The following is a 15,602-nucleotide window of genomic DNA, read 5'->3' on the forward strand; positions in this document are numbered from 1 at the left end:
AAGACGCGCGCGCGGAATTTCAACTTTGACGCCAGTGCATTCCTTTGTTATAGGTCAAAATCGATCGGAAATCAATGAATATTGTTACTCAAAGTATCAGAAATCCAAATCGGTCAAAAAAATTGCATTTTCATGTTAGTTACGCCCTCTGCGCGCGAAATTGCGCGGACGGACGCGCACGCGAGAAAATGTTTGAAACGCTTAAAATTGTCTGAAACTTCGAGATTTCCCATTGGGAAGTCGTTTTGAGCCTTTTAAAATTTTGACGCGCGCGTTTGCGCGCGTAATGATGACCTGGGTAACTAGCGTTAAAATGTAAGATAGAGCGTGACCTGAACTTTATGTCCACCGAAAATGATACAGAAATGATATCTAGTTATGAAGTTATGATCGATCATGTGACAAGGTCCGAAAATCACAAAATGGCGCCTAGATGACGTCATAGATATGTTACTGTCATGAAAACCTTATTGTGGCTAGATATTGTTATGAGACATGTTGACTGAAAATGTCATGTTATTCCGTAATGTCATTGTTGAGATATTGACGACACAAAATGTGGCAGAAAGAAAGAAGAATAAAAAAAAAGAGAAATTTTGACAATCACAATAGGTGATACGCTGATAGCGTATCACCTAATAAACAAATAAACCTACACTGTTGTGTACAAGCTTCCCATGTCATGATTGTGATAGGACAAACTTATATGTTATGACACACATATGTAGAAACTTAAGAACTGTTTTCAGTGGAAATCAAGAATGCAGAGAAAAAGCTGAGAATACAGTGATTTGCATTTTTCTATGTCAGTTTTATCTCATGCTGTATCTGTTACTAAGAGTGTAAAAGACTGCTTTATCTAAAGGCTTAGTTGACTGAAATTATCAAATTGCCATGTATTTCCATGTATTCAATTATGCTAATTTAAAATTCTTGCCCGTCACTTTCACAATTACAAGTACTTCACATCACAGTGTGTACATCTCAAAATAAAGATAGCATGAATGATACAGATGAAGTATAAATAAGAGAAAAAAAAAATGTTTGCCACTTTTATTTCCAAATTTACAGTATACATGTGAAAATTGATCATTCAGTAATGAAAATAATTTTCTACGTAAATCCAATGTAATCAGTTTTTGTGTGCAAGTAAAGTCATTAATTTTCATCTTGTCTTTTGTTCTCCCTGTACTGTGCAGGAAACCCATTTTACGCAATGTATCCTTCAATGTGGAGCCAGGCCAGGTCGTTGCTATCGTAAGTGTAAAATCATTTGTCTTGGGTTTTTGTTGTGTTTTCTTGATCTGTAAATGTTGTGTTTGGTGTTGAGTGTTTTATGGTACAGTGTGTATCCTGAAATGTTCATTTTTAGCTCATTTTTGTCATGATATTTTGTGAGATAATCCAATCTTTCATGAAAAAGACAAGGTCAGACGAAGGAAACTGAGAATTAGGTGATTCAAGTATTTCTTTTTTTATGCCTCCGCAACGAAGTGGCCGGAGGCATTATGTTTTCGGGTCGTCCGTCCGTCCCGTTTTGTTTTTGTCGATATCTCAAGAACCGTGTGATGGTTTTACATCAAACTTGGTATGAGGCTATATCCTTGGGGGATAATACTTTGTGTGGATTTTAGGGTCACAGGGTCAAAGGTCAAAGGTCACAGGTTATTTTGTGAAAAAAAAATTGAAATTTCATGTTTTTCTCCATATCTCGCAAATGGTTCAAGGTATCTTCATGGAACTTAGTATATATGCTTGTACCGATGGGCAGTGATTATCTAGGGAAGTTGGGGGTCATGGGTCAAAGGTCAGGGGGTCAAAGGTCAAGGTCAACTCCTCATAATATCACTACTTTCCTTAAAATGCAATATGCCTGAAGGTTTTTTTTTTCTAAAACTTGATGTATGGCATGTATTACCCAATATATATTTTTGGGTAAGTTTCTTGCCAAAAGGTCAAAGGTCAAAAGGTAAAAGGTCAAGTGAAAGTGCTAAATTGCACTTTATCCTCCATATCTCGAAAGTAAGTCAAGGTATCATCATGAAACTTACATATTTATGCATGTTCAACCTAAAAGTGATTCTCTTTGGAACTGTGAGGTCAAAGGTCAAAGGTCAAAGGCCAGGTTTAGATAATGCTATTTTCCCATTTGATACTGAAATTATACTTTTTCTCAATACCTTGAAAATTACTCAATGCATAAACTTATAAAAGGGTCAAAAGTCAAGTAAAAATCATCAGTTCCCCAAATACCTGTACTCTGACATTTTAATCATTCATCCAGTTGAACCTAGTTCTGGGAAAGTGAACATTCAGCACATTTGTGTCAAACCTGTCATTTTAATATTTTGCCAATTGTGTGAAACTGTCATCACACATTGTCAAGACATTGTACTATAGACCTATTAGGAGAACCATGCATATAGGCGGAGGCATATCAGTAGCCGTAGCGATATATCTAGTTTTCTTCTTGTACAATTGTAATACCTGGTATGCAAATGTCACCTTGGTGTCACAATCTATAGACCAATTAAAACTTGTCTCAGGTTGCCCCTATAATGTATGAAATTCCTCTTTTATTCAAACTTTTGTTTCAAAGAGTGAAATGCCCAAATGATTTATGATGAGACAGACTTCCTTTCTCAACGCAGTGTACTTTAATATTTGTGAACGAGAAAACTGTATTAGGTTTGATTTGTGACCCTCATTTCACAGCTGCTACATCCTCTCACAAAGGTTGGAAGTTGCATGGTTGATCTCAATGTGTCTCCTGATTTAAAACTTTTACAACCTTCCTTTACTCACCAGAATATTAATATTTTGCTTTGATTTTATTAGGTTGGTCCCTCTGGGGCAGGGAAGAGCACCATTATCCGGCTTCTCTTCCGGTTCTATGACCTCCAGGCAGGGAGCATCAAGATTGATGACCAAGACATCGCCAAGGTGTGTGATCTCCTCCCAATAAACCACCTCTCCTTTTACTCACTGATGTTTTAACCCATTGAGGATGGACTGATTTTGCTAGAACTTGTATTTCCCACAGACACCTGCCTGAGTATACTCGGACTCGAGACTCGTTCTCAATGAGTTAAAGGGATAGTACAGCATTGGTGGAGATGAGAATTGGGCTCTGAATTTTTTTGCGAGATACCGAGAAGACACTTATGATATAGTACAGAGCATACCATTTAAGAGGAATTCAAAGTTTATTTGAAGAAAATCGGGTTTGGAATATCTGAAACATCCAAAAACAAAGTAAAACAAAGCGATCGTAATAAAGTGTGGGTCCCACACTTTATTAGAATCGCTCGTTTTAGCTCACCTGAGCCAAAGGCTCAAGTGAGCTATTGCGATCGCCCTTCGTCCGGCGTCCGGCGTGCGTCGTCCGTCGTGCGGCGTGCGTCGTGCGTAAACTTTTTCATTTTCATCTTCTTCTTGAAAACCCCAAGACCGATTTTCATCAAACTTGGCAGGTAGCATCCCTAGGGGGTTAGGAACTCAATTTGTTAAAATGGGCACCATGCCCCACCCAGGGGGGCCCCAGGGGGGCCCAAACCCCCCAAAAGTAAGGAATCTGTAAAAATCTTCTTCTCTAGAACCAGAAGTGATAGAGCTAAGTTAATACTATGAGTTAGTACATTGATGACTGTAGTTTCAAGTTTGTTCATGGCAGAATCAGGGGTGCCCCCCTTGGGACCCAGGGGAGGGGGGTGGGGAAGGGTTCTAATGGGGCCTAAATTGTACATTTTCATCTTCTTCTTGAGAACCCCATGACCCATTTTCACCAAACTTGGCAGGTAGCATCCCTAGGGGGTTAGGATCTCAATTTGTTAAAATGGGCACCATGCCCCACCCAGGGGGCCCCCAGGGGTCCCAAACCCCCCAAATGAAGGAATCTTTATAAATCTTCTCTAGAATCAGAAGTTATAGAGCTGAGATAATACTATGAGTGAGTCCATTAATGACTGTAGTTTCAAGTTTGTTCATAGGAGATCCAGGGGTGCCCCTCTTGGGTAGGGGGGGGGGGGGGGGTGGTTGGAAGGGTCCAAATGGGGGCCTGAATTGTACATTTTCATCTTCTTCCTGAAAACCTCATGATGGATTTTTGTCAAACTTGGCAGGTAGCATCCCTAGGGGGTCAGGATCTCAATTTATCAAAATGGGCACCATGCCCCACCCAGAGGGCCCCAGGGGCCCCCAATCCCCCCAAATTAAGGAATCTTAAAAAAATTGGGCCCTTATTGTACATTTTCATCTTCTACTTGAGAATGCCTGGTCAAATTTTGGTAGAGCTGTGAATAATTTAGATTAGTGACTGCGTGAAAGGTGAACTTGCGATACTCAGGTGAGCGCTAGACCCGCGGGTCTCTTGTTTTTGATATCTCAGCCATTTCAGAACCAATTTTCGTCAAATAAACGTTGAATTCCTCATAGAATTACATGCCCTTACATATTTCATAAGAAGTTTCTCATGATCTCGACAAAAAAATGTTAGAAACCTGAAATTAGGTCTCAACTAGAACTGTACGATCCCTTTAAGCAGGAGAGGTTCATTCCAGTGATGGCAACCGTCTGAAATGAATAACTAGTGTGCCAGGAAAACAGAATTGACATAGAAGTTTGTCATGAGAGACTTTAACTCTTTCTGTGTCACGTTCACTCGCCTGACTCAGTCAAACAACATGTCAACTTTACAAAATTTTCTCAATGTGCTACCTCTTACAAAAGCAATTGATAAAATGCAGTTTGCCATGACAGTATATTGGAAGCATCGTAGCCACAGCTTTTTCCTGAAGTTCACATCTTAGTAAAGCTTGTAATGTTATCCAAAACTTTGCTTTACTGCATTTCTAGTATAAAGGCTTCTATAAAAAGTTACATGGCTCTGAAAAACAATATTTTCTGACAGGGCATATATGTTGCTGTCTCAGAATAATGTGGCACACAGGATTTACTCCTGTGGCATATAAAGAGTGACGTTTTTGAGGATATACAGATGGAATTGAAGAATAGCAGGAAATACCAAAATGAGATAATGCTACTTCTACCAAAATGCATTTGCCCGTGATGAAGGTACCTGATTTTAAGATCAATATTGAGACAAGCGTCCTTCAACTTTTCTTTTTCATGTGCATGTAGCAGAAAAATCACTTGATATAGGATTTGTGCATGTTACTGCTGTTTGACCTCTGACTCATGATGTCACCTTTTTGCTTCATGACAGGTTGCCCAGCGATCACTGAGGAAAGTGATTGGTGTTGTGCCCCAAGACACAGTACTGTTTAACAACGACATCAGGTATGTATCCAGTAATTTATGTCGCCAGGTTACAGGATGCTCCTCCCAATCGAGAGGTGTCCGTGGTACCAGAGCAACAAAGGCTGCATGATGCTAATTACTTTCACCCATTCTTTGGTAACCCAGGGTAAAGTGCAAAAAGAAAAAGGAAAAAAAAAAAAGAAAAAGAAAGAGCAAAAAAAATAAAGGTTCAACAAAATGGTGTATTTAGTTGTACACCAGTGTGCCAAATATTGTGACATTGGTCTCAATGCTTTCATTCTGTGAGAGGTAAATAATGCATCTCTTTCAAATCAGCTGGAAGATTTTGATATGGCGACAAGTTGAAGAAATATGTCATTAGTCATTTTACAATCCAGGATGAATGTGAGATTGGTATACAAAAACAACAACAACAAAGCTCCACCCCCCCCCCCCAACCTGTTGAGGGTGGGCTGATTTTGCTTCAGCACGATTTTCCCATGGACACTTGCCTGAGTATACTTGGGACTCGACCTCAACGGGTTAAGCTAGATGGTATGGCATATTATATATGCAGTTTGTATGGTTTGAGAATCATGTTACATGGGCATTGAATCATGCAGTATCAGTACAGAGGAACGTATACATGACCATTACTATCATTGTCACCGCCACCACAATTATCATCATCATCATCATCATCATCATCATCATCGTCATCATTACCATCATCAACACCATCATCATCATCGTTATGGTTATCATCATCATTATTGTCACCACCAACATTATCATCATCATCATCATCATCATTACCATCATTACCATCGTCAACACCATCATCATCGTCATCATCATCATCATTACCATCAGCACCATTCTCATCATCCTCATGATCATCAATGACAGCAGCAACATGTAGACATTTAACTCCCTCTTATTGTTGCAATTAGAATATCCGTTCTTTTTAATGACATGCAGGAATTTCATATTCTGTAGCATTTGTTCTGATTACATCTATACTTACTCCTTTGCTGCTCCCCCTTAGGTATAACATTCGCTATGGTAAAGTGAATTGTCCTGATGATGAGGTTGAGGAAGCAGCGCAAGCAGCCGACATTCATGCCCGTATCCAGTCTTTTCCAGAAGGTAAATGTTTTATAATCTACCAAGTCACATGCCTTTAATAGCTTTCTTTATCTTGCGAGGACTTCTCACAGTATAAACTCTAGGATGTAAGCTATCATTACAGTGCATCCACTGAATTTCATGACACCAAGGTATTCAAATTTATGATGATGATGATGATGATGATGATGATGATGATACACAGCATTTGTATAGCACCATATATCTATTGTGGAAACATTCAAACGAGTTTTGCGCCAAGTTGTTTTTAATTCCAACTGACTGATAAATTACCCTTCAGCAATGTAAATAAACACTGATTATTCAGTACTCTGTAGTAGCCATGATTAAAATCATGGACATACATACTTGGCTTAAAGTCGAACCAATGACCCTGTGATTACTAGACAGGTGTCAGATCCACCAGACTGCCAAGCTTTTGCCCAACAGCCAGTGATGGGTCTTATCCCTTACAGCAGCAGGGACTGTGTATTAATTCAGATCAATGATTCAAGAATCATTGGTTAGTGGATGTGACATCTGTCTAGCAATCAGTAGGTCATTGGTTCAAGTTCGACCTGTGTATGTATGCCTATGATTTTTATCATGGCTAGTGCTAAAACAATGAATAATCAGTGATTAATTATGGAGATAAAGGCAATTTAGCAATCAGCTGCAATAAAACACAAAGGTATCAAATACATCTATATCGTATATTTTGATCGATATCAGTCACTGATTGGATTTACATGATGATGTGGTAGAGGAACATTTATGCTGGCCCAGGGGCAGAACATTTTCTTATATGTGACCGTGCATCAACCCCCCCCCCCCCCAAAAAAAAAGAAAAAGAAAAAAAAAAGAAAAAAAAAAAGAAGCTGCATGCCCTGATTTTACATGAGAACTTAAGGTAGGTGAACTTTGTCCGTGTGGTCAGTCTTTAGTTATATTTTGTGAAAAAGCAATTCTGCCACATAATTGCAAAGTTTGGGATCATAAAGTGACTGGGAAATTGTGAATTTTTGCAGTTTTTCTACTAGTCCTGAGTGTACTCGGGCAGGTGTCTACGGGAAATGAGTGTTGTAGCAAAATCAGTCCGTCCTCAATGGGTTAATTGTAGAGTGGTGTGATTACGCATACTTTTGCTGGCCCCTTTAAAAACACTAATCTGCACACTCTTCACTTTCAACTCTAACAGCTATTGAAAGGATGCTGCTACTGCTTGAAAGTTGGAGGTACTTATGAATAGAGTGTACTTAATTCAGCCCACTCTGATAGTCCCTTTGTTGTGGTTACTATGGATTTGTACATCCTGTTTTTTGTCCCATTCATTGCACAGAGTGGGGCTTGATGGGGATTAAACACTTCAATAGACCCTAGATTTGAAAGGGTCTTTTCTCAGTAATCACTTTTCCCCAAGTGTGTACTTTCTATCCCTTAATTAGATACTGTAGGTTAAGAAACTCCATCTGCATTGAGTTATACATCATTTTAAAGCTTAGAATCTGCTCTTTCAGAAGCTGCCCTTATGTAGGAACTCATGTCTGGCAACTTCTTGGTGGTTTTGTGATGGAGGGTCATACAAACAATCCCATATCCCCAGTCTTTAGGAGTTTCAAGGGCTATTTTAGGGAAGTAGTTGGTCCATTTGATATGGAGTGTATCAGCTCCTGGTACTTCTGTAAAAAAATCATCAAAAGAAAACAGTTCATTGTCAAATTGTTGATACACCAGAGTTATAACAGAGCAGATAGGGTTTGTAATACATGATTTTGGTAGTAAATTCTCTTCTCAGCTGCAAAGTGAGTTCAACAGAAAACAAAAAATAGGGAATGAATAACATCTTATTCTGAAATTAACAATGAAATTTTACTCTTTTTCATGGTGACTGTAAAAATTCTGGGCCTATATCTTTTTCTATTGCAGCATTCAAGTAAGTTGTTAATTGTGGAATAATTTCGTTCAATATGTCATGTATGACAAAGGAAAAATGATAAGAGCTCTTAAACGAAAGTGATGATTGGTTTTCACAGGCTATGACACGGTGGTGGGAGAACGAGGGCTGAAGCTGAGTGGAGGAGAGAAGCAGAGAGTTGCTATTGCTAGGACAATCCTCAAGGCTCCAGAGTTTGTTCTATTGGATGAGGTGAGTAGGCGATATCACAATTACTGTAACACCAGAAATCTGTGCGTGCGTTTTGATTTTGAGAATTTTGCGAGAGCCAAGATTCGCATAATTGAAATGCACTCAAAAGATCTTGTGTAAACTGTATGAAGTGAATGCCAGTGACAATTCGCTAAAATTTCATGCCACAAAAAAGGCTGGTAGTTCCAATCCGCGAAAATGTCATGCCACGTGCAGTAATAAAAACTAGTGACATATTATCTCATGTAACTTAGAATTAGGGGTTTCTGGGACGAACACTGTACTAGGGCTTTCTATAGCTCAGTTGGTAGAGCACTGGGCTAGTAATCCAGAGGTCTTGGGTTCGAATCCCAATGGAATCCCATTTTCTTTGCTCATTTTTCCACTGATAAAAGTAATTAGGTATTATCTCCTGACCACAAACTGACCTTGTTAGCTGCTGTGATATGTCCTTGTTTTATACTACGATCTATTGCACTGTCCATTTGTTTGATCTTCATTATGTACTTAATCAGGACCGTATTTCATGCAATGTCAATTTTCAAGGTAACATTGTTCTTTCAAAGTCCCTGCACACTACATTCATTTTGCTTTTTTTCAGTATTCTCAGACAGGGATTATTGAGATCAATGCCATGTGCCTTCATATGACAACACGACAAGTAAAAATTTTACATAGAGATGTTATCAGTGGCTGATTTTTTCATTACACAAATAATTTCTCTCTTGAAGCAAGAATTTGTAATGAGGAATGCAAGGTACTAAGGAACTAATCTTAACAAGAGGGTTCTGCTATAATTGTATTACTTTTTGAAAATGCACAGATACAAGAAATCATGAAGTCTGAGAAAATTAGCCCTGATGTCCTTGACGTCTGTGAAGTATCAGTATAATAATAATAATAATAATTGCATTTATATGGCGCTTCATACTGACATTTCTAAGCGCACCCAGTAGCTGTATTTGATGACAGAATTTGGCGCAAGTGACAATTTTAGCCCCAGTTTGAGAAGGAAAATCGATAAAGTGTCTCTCTTTCTTATGGTCAGGCTACTTCTGCACTGGATACCAAGACAGAACGGAATATCCAAGCCTCACTCGCCAACGTGTGTCAAGACAGGACCACCATTGTAGTGGCTCATCGTCTTTCAACCATCATCAATGCAGACCAGATCATTGTACTCCAAGATGGTGTCATTGTGGAGCAAGGAAGGTGAGTGAACAGCCTTGTCTCTTGGCCAGGCAAACTCACCAATGCCTCAAAACCCTCGGCTGGACTTCACAAGGAAGTCAGTGTGAAAATCTAAATCTTGCCCTTACTAAGGGAGTTTCAATATGTGACCCTGAATCACAAAACCAACGCCAGACATGAATTTTTAGTTGTGGGCAGATTCTGAAAGCGCAGGCTTTCAGCTTTAAAATGATGTATAACTCAGTTCAAATGGCCTCCCTAACATATCTAAATATGGGAAAGAAAGCACACACTCAGGAAAAGTGTGTACAGAGAAAAGAGGCTCCAAGTACTGGGTACAACTGTATAGGGTCTGTCAAGCGCTTAATCTTGCCAAGCCGTGCTAGCTGTGCAATGAATGCGACAAAAAACAGGATGTAAAACACTGTAGCAACAACATCGATGACTACTAGTAGCTTTCAAAGCAGTAGCATCATCCTTTCAAAAGCTTTTAGAGTTGAAAGTGAAGAGTGTGCAAAAGGATTTTTAAGAAATGAGAAGGGGCCTCTAAGACATACCTAATCACACCAAGCAACAACAACAACAACAACAAACTGCTAAGAACACAATTTCCCATTCATTTTATGATCCCAAATTTTAGAATGATGTAGAAGAAGAATTGCTCTTTCAGAAAATATGCAAGAGCAGCTATGTTGACCTGTTTCACCCATTTGGGTCCTCGCGTTAAATCAGGGCATGCAAATTTTTGTTGGTTTTGTGATGCACAGTCTCATATAATCCTTGCCTTATGCAAATTTGAATTGTGAAAAATGTGTGTCACACTTTGTATGCACCAACACACATTCTATGATGAATGTAAGCCCATGTGCGGAGCGAACGGGTTTCCCATTTGTAGCCCTCAGACTAAACATTGATCATGGATTTCATGTAACTAGCAATGTGTTTTTATATTGTAGCATTTGTATACCTGTCTCACCCACTTTCTACTCCCCTCAAATCCATTGCCATGTTGACCTCACTGATGTCAGTAGGTTTACACATCACAAATTCAGGAATTGATTTGACAAATGATGCACCGCACATTACCCTGGTGTACCATCAAACCTTGGGTTACAATATCTTATAGGGCCATCTCATGTACAATGAGATGCACAGTTACACACTGTCTTCATGCCTGCCAAATTTTAGCAGTCAGAGATAATGGTCCCAATGCCAATTCAGCCCTGTTTTGACATCTGATACCCCAGGGTACCAAAAAAAATGCATATATTTCACAGATTTCAATCAATTGGTCATTTTTTCCACCCCTGTAGAGCTCAGCCCCTCAAAGATTTTCTCGCACGTTATGATGTCATTCAGAGAAAACCAGTGAAAGTAAGAATACCTAAGTATAGTGAGACCTAGTGGTAGTACCTGCCCGTAGCAAGGTGTACCACTTCATAACAGCAAGACAGGTTTGGAACAATGCCATACCACAAGTTTACATGCCATCTAGAATATTTCAATTTTACTTCAGTTCAAATCATATTCTATTTGCAACTTCACATATTCTTTCAGATACGACAGTTACAACATAGCAATGTAATTCAAAATATATAACCATGCATTTGAAAGTGAGAGAGTAAAATGAGATCATAAGAGTTTGTAACCTGTATTGAAGGACAAGTCCACCTTCATATACATAAGGATTGAGAGAATGCAGCAATAGTAGAACACATCAGTGAAAGTTTGAGGAAAATTAGACAATCCGTTCAAAAGTTACAAATATTTTAAGTATCTGCGCAGTCACTGCTGGAAGAGAAGACTACTACAGTGTATGATGTCACATGCATACAACTATATAAGGAAAATAAAAAGAGAATTTCACAAAATTTTACTTTTTGAATAAAGTGCACAGTTCTTCGACTTGCTACTGACGTATGTTAAGGGTAATATTATTCCCCCTGCCTTCTGAAAGAGAGAAGTCGAGTGTTCTTTTGTTATGCTAGAAAAATGGAAATATGTTGAATTTTCTTTATTCTTTCTTTATATCATTGTACTCATGTGACATCACAAGCTATAGTAGTCTTTTCATCCAGCTGTGACTGAGCAGAAACTTCAAAAATGCATAACTTTTTAACGGATTGTCCGATTTTGCTCAAACTCTCACTGATGTGTTCTACTAATGTTGCTGCATTCACTCAACCCACATGTCTTATAAAGGTGAACTTGTCCTCTAAACTACTTGTTCAAAATCATGACAACATGAAAATGGAAACAAAGTGTAAGCCACATCCACGTAAGAATCCTTGCCTAGCTGTAGTCATATTTTCGTCTCAAAAGGCCATCACTAATCATAGACCATCTTTCTTCCCCAGACATGAGGAGCTTCTTGATATAAATGGAATCTATGCGGACATGTGGCAACAACAACTTCAGACTGAGGATGAGGCTGCTAATGGATTCAGCCAGGGGCCAGGAGACACGAAACAGACCCAGTCCTAGATCCTAGTCCAGGACCAGGATACACAGATAGACTCAGTCCTAGATCCTAATCAAGGACAAGTAGACACAAAATAGACCCAGTCCTAGATCCCAATCAAGGACCAGAAGACTCAGAACAGACTCAGTCATAGGTCCCAATCAAGGTGGTAATAGGTAGATGGGTCAATCCATGTCAAATCATCCAGTGCTTGTCACCCGACCCCCTCCGATTTTCTTTAAAATCGCACCAAATGTTTTCCAAAGTGTCTGACGGAAAATCCCAAAATATTTTGCCCCAAGGTCAATTGGTTGCTAAGATACAGCCTCACATAGCAACCAGTGCGCATTCAGAAAAATTAGTTAAAAGAAAATTAGGCATTTTTGATTGATTGTGGTGGCATGGATATTTATGCAAAAGCATTCATTTTCAGGAAATTGAGAGAACTTTATAGTCTTTGCAAGAAAAACTGACGGTGACGCGAAATTGACTTTTCGTTAACGTGCACGAGGTCACCGAAAATGGTGTTAAATGTTAATTTCCAAAATTTTGATGCATATTTAGAGGCTAATATCTTTCACATTTCATCACCTTAGGTTCTAATATATTATGCTGTTGAAGGCTTTGAATTGCTCAGTAATTTTGAAAAAAATCGGCGCATTCATACCCACCGTTTTTACGGAGAGCGCCCTCAAAGTTGACAAAAATGAAAAATGTGCCAAATTCAAGGTCACGGATCACCCTTCGTCCCACCTAGGAATGGCACCAATTTTTGTGTATTGATAGACATTTACCTATATTATCTTGGGTTACCAAAGAAATTTTGCTCCCGAAATGTTCAATGGCAAATTTACCTTACCGAAAATGGTCGTAAATGGCCAAATTCCCATGTAATATCACATATTGGGTTTAGAGGACATTTCAAATGTCCAGGCCTTCAAGATAAAAAGGCCTAGCCCTGTGATATTTGCAGTAGGGATAGTCTGTTATACATATTTTAGTAATATACACCACAAAACACTTTCATTACATAATAATGACCTTGAAATTTAATCCAAATTTTGATAAAAACAATAAATTGCTCCATTTTCCTCATTGTATTGCATACAATATTATGTAATATTACGTGTTTTGTAACACTTTTCACAGAGCAATATTTCAAGAATTATGAAAGCTGACAGCCTACCACATTAAGGTTCTAAAGTATTTGTGCTCTTCTTTCAGATTTTGTGTCAATTTGATCATGAATGTTATACCCTTGACCTTGAAGTGCTTCTAAAAATAGCTGTAAATTTGTTAACTACAAACCTACACACATGACAGGTGTATTATGGCATGCTACTGTATACTTGTGATTCTTTCACAAACACAAAAGCTTTTTATGGTGTAAATGTATATACTGGAATTAATCTATACATGCTTGCAAGATATGTTACAATTACTTTGTTCTGACAATGACCCTCAATTTCAATAAAAAAAGGGGACAGTAATATTTTGTGATTTTGTGTGCATTTTCTATGGAAAGCAGTGCTTTGTGGTGAAACTCATAAAAACTTGACCATTTTTACTATCTATCACTTTGATTGATTAATTCTATTGTAGTTATGTTAGAAAAGTGGGCTGTGAAAATTGCCAATAAAAAAAAAAACATGGTTATGATGTAGAAAATAGAAAAACAAAGAAATACATAAGAAATTCCAAAAACAAGAAAATACATAAGAATTGAAATGATTTTGGAAGTTTTCATAAGGTACAGAACAAATCCCCCGAAAAGAAGACTCTCAGTCCTTTTAATGTGCGTTTCACAGGCTAGAATAAGAGTCTTATTATGTTGGGCGCAATGTCCATAATTATCAACTATTATTACGTACTTAAATACAGGTCTTTATGGAGAGGAATAGGCATTTCTCATGATTTTGAAGGTCATAAATCGAGGGTCATTATCAGAACAAAGTAATTGATTGTAACATATCTTGCAAGCATGTATAGATTAATTCCAGCATATACATTTACACCTTAAAAAGCTTTTGTGTTTGTGAAAGAATCACAAGTATAGCATGCCATAATACACCTGTCATGTGTGTAGGTTTGTAGTTAACAAATTTACAGCTATTTTTAGAAGCACTTCAAGGTCAAGGGTATAACATTCATGATCAAATTGACACAAAATCTGAAAGAAGAGCACAAATACTTTAGAACCTTAATGTGGTAGGCTGTCAGCTTTCATAATTCTTGAAATATTGCTCTGTGAAAAGTGTTACAAAACACGTATTACATAATATTGTATGCAGTGCAATGAGGAAAATGGAGCAATTTATTGTTTTTATCAAAATTTGGATTAAATTTCAAGGTCATTATTATGTAATGAAAGTGTTTTGTGGTGTATATTACTAAAATATGTATAACAGACTATCCCTACTGCAAATATCACAGGGCTAGGCCTTTTTATCTTGAAAGCCTGGACATTTGAAATGTCCTCTAAACCCAATATGTGATATAACATGGAATTTTGGCCATTTACGACCATTTTCGGTAGGGTAAATTTGCCATTGAACATTTCGGGAGCAAAATTTCTTTGGTAACCCAAGATAATATAGGTAAATGTCTATCAATACACAAAAATTGATGCCATTCCTAGGTGGGACGAAGGGTGATCCGTGACCTTGAATTTGGCACATTTTTCATTTTTGTCAACTTTGAGGGCGCTCTCCGTAAAAACGGTGGGTATGAATGCGCCGATTTTTTTCAAAATTACTGAGCAAGTCAAAGCCTTCAACAGCATAATATATTAGAACCTAAGGTGATGAAATGTGAAAGATATTAGCCTCTAAATATGCATCAAAATTTTGGAAATTAACATTTAACACCATTTTCGGTGACCTCGTGCACGTTAACGAAAAGTCAATTTCGCGTCACCGTCAGTTTTTCTTGCAAAGACTATAAAGTTCTCTTAATTTCCTGAAAATGAACACTTTTGCATAAATATCCATGCCACCACAATCAATCAAAAATGCCTAATTTTCTTTTAACTAATTTTTCTGAATGTGCACTGGTTGCTATGTGAGGCTGTATCTTAGCAACCAATTGACCTTGGGGCAAAATATTTTGGGATTTTCCGTCAGACACTTTGGAAAACATTTGGTGCGATTTTTAAGAAAATCGGAGGGGGTCGGGTGACAACTTTTCTGAAAATTGGATGATTTGACGTGGATTGACCCAGATAGTAATTGTATGTAGTGTGTTTAATAATATTTGTGCTAATGTCAAAGCTTGGATAGAGGCAAGTATCACCAAACTCACAGATGCAGCACAGGTGAATTTCCTTGAATGCCTGGAAGTCATTGCATTTAGGGTGACTCTGTGCCTGTTGCCAAAGAATTGTTTTGCTATCTATACTGCCTACCTGATTGAGCCTAG

General features: G+C 38.1%; 1 protein-coding gene across 1 annotated transcript in view; it reads left to right on the top strand.

Moving 5' to 3' along the window:
- LOC139716710 (ATP-binding cassette sub-family B member 6-like) overlaps positions 1-12,208 on the top strand; it is a 38,031-nt gene extending 25,823 nt beyond the window's left edge. Inside the window, exons 15-21 of the mRNA XM_071628239.1 lie at positions 1,200-1,257; positions 2,839-2,943; positions 5,225-5,298; positions 6,308-6,408; positions 8,421-8,533; positions 9,582-9,745; positions 12,082-12,208. Coding sequence (XP_071484340.1) covers positions 1,200-1,257; positions 2,839-2,943; positions 5,225-5,298; positions 6,308-6,408; positions 8,421-8,533; positions 9,582-9,745; positions 12,082-12,208 — 742 coding nt within the window. The remainder of the gene's footprint in view (positions 1-1,199; positions 1,258-2,838; positions 2,944-5,224; positions 5,299-6,307; positions 6,409-8,420; positions 8,534-9,581; positions 9,746-12,081) is intronic.
- Positions 12,209-15,602: the final 3,394 nt, after the last annotated feature.

Source organism: Diadema antillarum, unplaced genomic scaffold, assembly GCF_040938485.1.
Source record: "Diadema antillarum isolate AM-2024a unplaced genomic scaffold, OU_Dant_1.0 scf00000069, whole genome shotgun sequence".
In the NCBI taxonomy this organism is placed as follows: Eukaryota; Metazoa; Echinodermata; class Echinoidea; order Diadematoida; family Diadematidae; genus Diadema; species Diadema antillarum.